Source organism: Aaosphaeria arxii (genome assembly GCF_010015735.1).
Source record: "Aaosphaeria arxii CBS 175.79 unplaced genomic scaffold BU24scaffold_2, whole genome shotgun sequence".
Taxonomy (NCBI): domain Eukaryota; kingdom Fungi; phylum Ascomycota; class Dothideomycetes; order Pleosporales; genus Aaosphaeria; species Aaosphaeria arxii.
Genome location: NW_022983475.1, coordinates 2,298,977 through 2,302,973, shown reverse-complemented (window position 1 = coordinate 2,302,973; position 3,997 = coordinate 2,298,977). Strand labels below are relative to the sequence as shown.

Below are 3,997 nucleotides of genomic sequence, written 5' to 3'. Positions count from 1 at the left end.
ATTCCTCCTTGCCTTCAAAACAAGTTGACATCTTGTTGCAACAGGAATAACGAGATGGCGGTGGTGGCTAGTGGCGCTTTTGGCTGTTGCAATGAAATTCCGGTGCCAAATGGGAAGTTAATAGGGTCAGGGGTCAGGATTGGCTCGCCGGTGGGGGTGGACTAGATCAAAGTTGCCGTGCGAACCCCTTCCCAGAAGCGACGCAAACCGGGACGGAGTACAACAACTTTTCTCTGCATCCAATAGGGATTCAAAGGTCTGTCTTTCTGCGCTGGAATAGACGGTCTTTCCGACCTCCTTACAATCTCCAGCAGGGAAGTTTCATAGATACCGATACGAAATCATTGTTCCATGGGGAATTGAATCTGTTTTGCGAAAGAGGGCTTGTGTCACAATAATTCGACACACACGATTTGATCCCAAGACCATAGTTCAGGACACAATCCAGACCGGCGTGCCCAGTCCATTGCGCGATGCCCAAGGGCGCCACAGTGCCGGACTGTACCCTGGGGAAAGCCCCCAAACAGGGACGCCGCTTGGAAAAAGTCCATTGGTGGAACATCGGATTTTTTAAGCTTCATGTCGTCGTTGGCCGAAGCAGTAATGAGCATCCTCCACGTGCGGCAAACTCGCCCGATTCTGGAATTCCCCGCTGATTATCACCCTACCGGACTGCCCAGATTTGAGTCGAGAAGAGTCGAGGGAACTGAGACTGGTCGTCTGTGAATCGTCTGAACCTAATGTGTGTTCCTACATACGTCAGATCCTGTGGCGACGAGACGCCTTATCGTCTCTTTGTTGCCCTGTTCAAGTCACGTTTCACAGAGCATTGGCTTCAGGCTTGGACTTGTTCTTGGAGATAATTTGTTGTTCCATTGAAGGTATTGATTTGATGATCATCTAAATAGTATCATGAAGTATTGTATAGCAACAGGATTGGCAATGGCCAATAGAAAGTACAAATGTTCCACTATAATGCCCGGCATATAGCCATACCGTGAGTGACGTTGCCATCTCAAGGCATCATATTAATGCCCCTCGTGGTAGATAAACCTTTGTTGTGAAAAGAACCGGAGCGCCGCGTAACACCTTGCTCGTTATTCGAATAGGTGAATATTCGTAAAATTGGTATCGACTGAAATCTTTTTTGGTAATAGGAGAGAGAGAAGGAGGAGGTTCGGGAGAGATCATGCGCTTTCGTTCTTGACTGCGACGCCCTTGAACTCGCCGTGTAATATCTCGAGCAACTTGCGGAGGGTTTCGGAGTTTGAGCTTCTCCTCCACACGCTCTTGTTGCCGGCCTCCTCCTCCTCGCCTTCGGCATCGTCGTCCTGGGTGAGGAGCTCGATGGTCTTGCGGAGCTTCTCGTAGGCGGCATTCAGTTCGGTGTGCGATCCCTCGAGCTTGTTGTACTTGTCGGTCAGGACTGCCAATTGTGCTTCGAGATCCCGGGCGTGCTTCTCCTTTCGCTCACGGAATGCTCGCTGTGCGGCGCGGTTCTGAGCCCTTCGTCGCTAAGAGTTTGTTAGATACTGATCGAGGCTGCTTGGTTGGATGCCTGTAGAACTTACTCCTGAGGTGGTGTGTGTCCTCTCGGCGGGTGCAGATGAAGCGCCCTGGACGTAAAGGTGATCCACATGAGATTGGTGAGGGCTGCAGTACGCGCTGTCGTGATCTGATCCAAAGTCCGATGGGGTCATTGGGAGCGGGTACTGAGCATACATCGAGTCGTCGGCGATCTGGGGATAGTAGTGGGGTGGTTGTTGCTGGGGAGGTGGTTGCTGGTGCTGTTGAGGAACAGGTGGTGTGGGGAACTGATCGTAGGTCGAAGAAACCTTTTAGTTTGTTAGCATGTGTGAAGTATCAATTGGTGGATGTTGGTTTGACTTACGGGAGAACCACTCAGGCTTGGGACTTTTGATAGTGGGGGAGGAATTTCATATATCTGAGAGGGATGCTGAGGTGGCACATAGTTGCCCTGGGCGAGCCAGTAGTCGAATGATTGGGAATCCATTGGAGAAGTGTGTTGTTGTATATGGGTTGATCTCGGTGTTGGAGATGTTGTGCGATCAACAGAAGTGATAGTCACAGTATCGATGACTATCTTTTAGTGTTATGAAGTGGGTTGCAGTTCAAAACACTTGGTGACAGTGTGTAGTCTTGATATATATGTGTATATATATTGACGAAGTTGATAGAGATAGAAGGTGTATAGTAAGATGATTGATGTTTGGCTTACGCTGTTTGTTGTAGAAGTTGAAGTCACCAGAGCTTGGGCGCGATGAGATCTTATAGATGGACCGAGAGACACGAGCACAGCATCGGAATTGGAGGTACAGGCCCTTGTAGGAACCGGCGGCGTGAGCATAGACCATAGAGGTGCTAGTCCATGGGCCATCGAGTAGTACTCTAAACGGCCACGGGCCATGCACAACGGCATGCAGGGCAAGGGTGCGAGAACGCGTGCATAACGCCGCGTTGACGGTCGCGGTAGTGGACGCCACGGTAGTTTCTGTCAGTAGTCCCACACAGTCCGTAGCTAGAGTGAATGTCCCACAGAGTATGACTGAAGGAGGAGGAGGGGGGTTCGAAATGGAGGGGGTAGGGGGTAGGGGTAGGGGTAGGGGGGGAACTAGACTATGGGTGGAGCTATTCTTGCCAGTAGATGGTCTACTACCCTATGGCGGAGTGGACAATGGCTACGACGACAACGATACCTTTCGGCCTACCTAATTACCTACACCGTGACCATGCCATGACCTACCTAACAATCTGTTGCAGGGCCAGCGGACAATGTCCAAGTCGAGTGCAAGGTCTTGCAGGTCTTAGCAAGTCTTGCATTGGTTTGCAGGGATGTCTACAGTGAATGTCCCGCGCTAAACTTTTACCGGACGTTGATAACTGATTGGTTGAACCGGCCTCTAACCGGCTCAAGCTCCGCTCCCAACTACACTCTCCCACAGTACACCACCAACCATGACCACCAGTGTCTATCATCGCAACTCTCTCTGTTCTGTGCTCTCCCAACTATGAACTATCTATCCCCAAATAATCTCTTGGGGGCCATCCCACTCTACTGTAATACTGTGTATACCACCCTGCCCTGCCCTGCCATGCTTGTCTAATCTCTCTACCAAATATCTAAGATTCATTCCAACCCGCACGCCCAACCTCCCCCCGACAACACTTCCACGCGCGCTAATTACTAACAACTCTGTGTGTACTGTTCCGCTGTCGTTGCTTGCTGTTGTTCTTAATCAGAAGTAGCCTGGGCGGTCAATCCTCACCAGTCTTGCTGCTGGTTAGTACAGGGCCTCTAGTCTGGGTCACAACCAAAAGACACATGCCTAAATGCGCCAGCCTGGTGGGTTGCTATCGACTCGCTGCTCCGACGTCATCCGTCGCTCATCTTCTCCTTCTCTTTGGAGGTCTTCCTTACCGTCTAAGAACTGCCCATTTGGGAAAATCCCACAACGTGCATATCTTTTAGATTTCTTCCCACGGACGGACCCATTCGACGGCCAATACCACATCGGCTGAAGCAGTTGTGCGGGCAATTCGAACGCACATGTAACACAGTCTCATAGTTACCTGTCCCAGCGTGTTGAATAGAAAAAAAATATTCAAACCGACTACGGGGTGTTGGAACACGAGCAGTTAGACGGACCTTTGACGTTCAGGAGCAACTCCATTCTGAGCGGTAATGGCTGCTGTAGCTCAGAATCTTCCCTAGGGGCAACCGCAGAACATGGAGGGCAGCTTTGATCAAGTCTGGGTGTCAGCTCTCCCGCCCTCTCTCAGGCTTCAGCCTCTCCTCCTCACTTTGTGCCTTGCTGCCATCCCATTCTCTTTGATTAAGGGTGTATGTCCATGAAGATCCCGTCGTGTCAAAAATGGAGCCGCGAATTCTCGATGCTGCCTAGGGTTTATTGAACCGAGCGTCGGCCCTTGCCCGTCGCCCACACTATACCACATGCATTGCGTGGTCACCGACTTT

The 3,997-nt window shown here is 50.8% G+C and overlaps 1 protein-coding gene across 1 annotated transcript; it reads right to left on the bottom strand.

Annotated features, from left to right (window-relative positions):
• Positions 1–855: 855 nt before the first annotated feature.
• BU24DRAFT_489315 (uncharacterized protein) lies at positions 856–2,286 on the bottom strand. The gene is made up of 3 exons (XM_033533631.1): positions 1,892–2,286; positions 1,572–1,835; positions 856–1,514 (listed from the first exon to the last, which is right to left on the bottom strand). Exons 1-3 carry the CDS (start codon positions 2,012–2,014, stop codon positions 1,188–1,190), a joined length of 714 nt encoding a protein of 237 aa, XP_033387666.1. The 5' UTR covers positions 2,015–2,286; the 3' UTR covers positions 856–1,187.
• Positions 2,287–3,997: the final 1,711 nt, after the last annotated feature.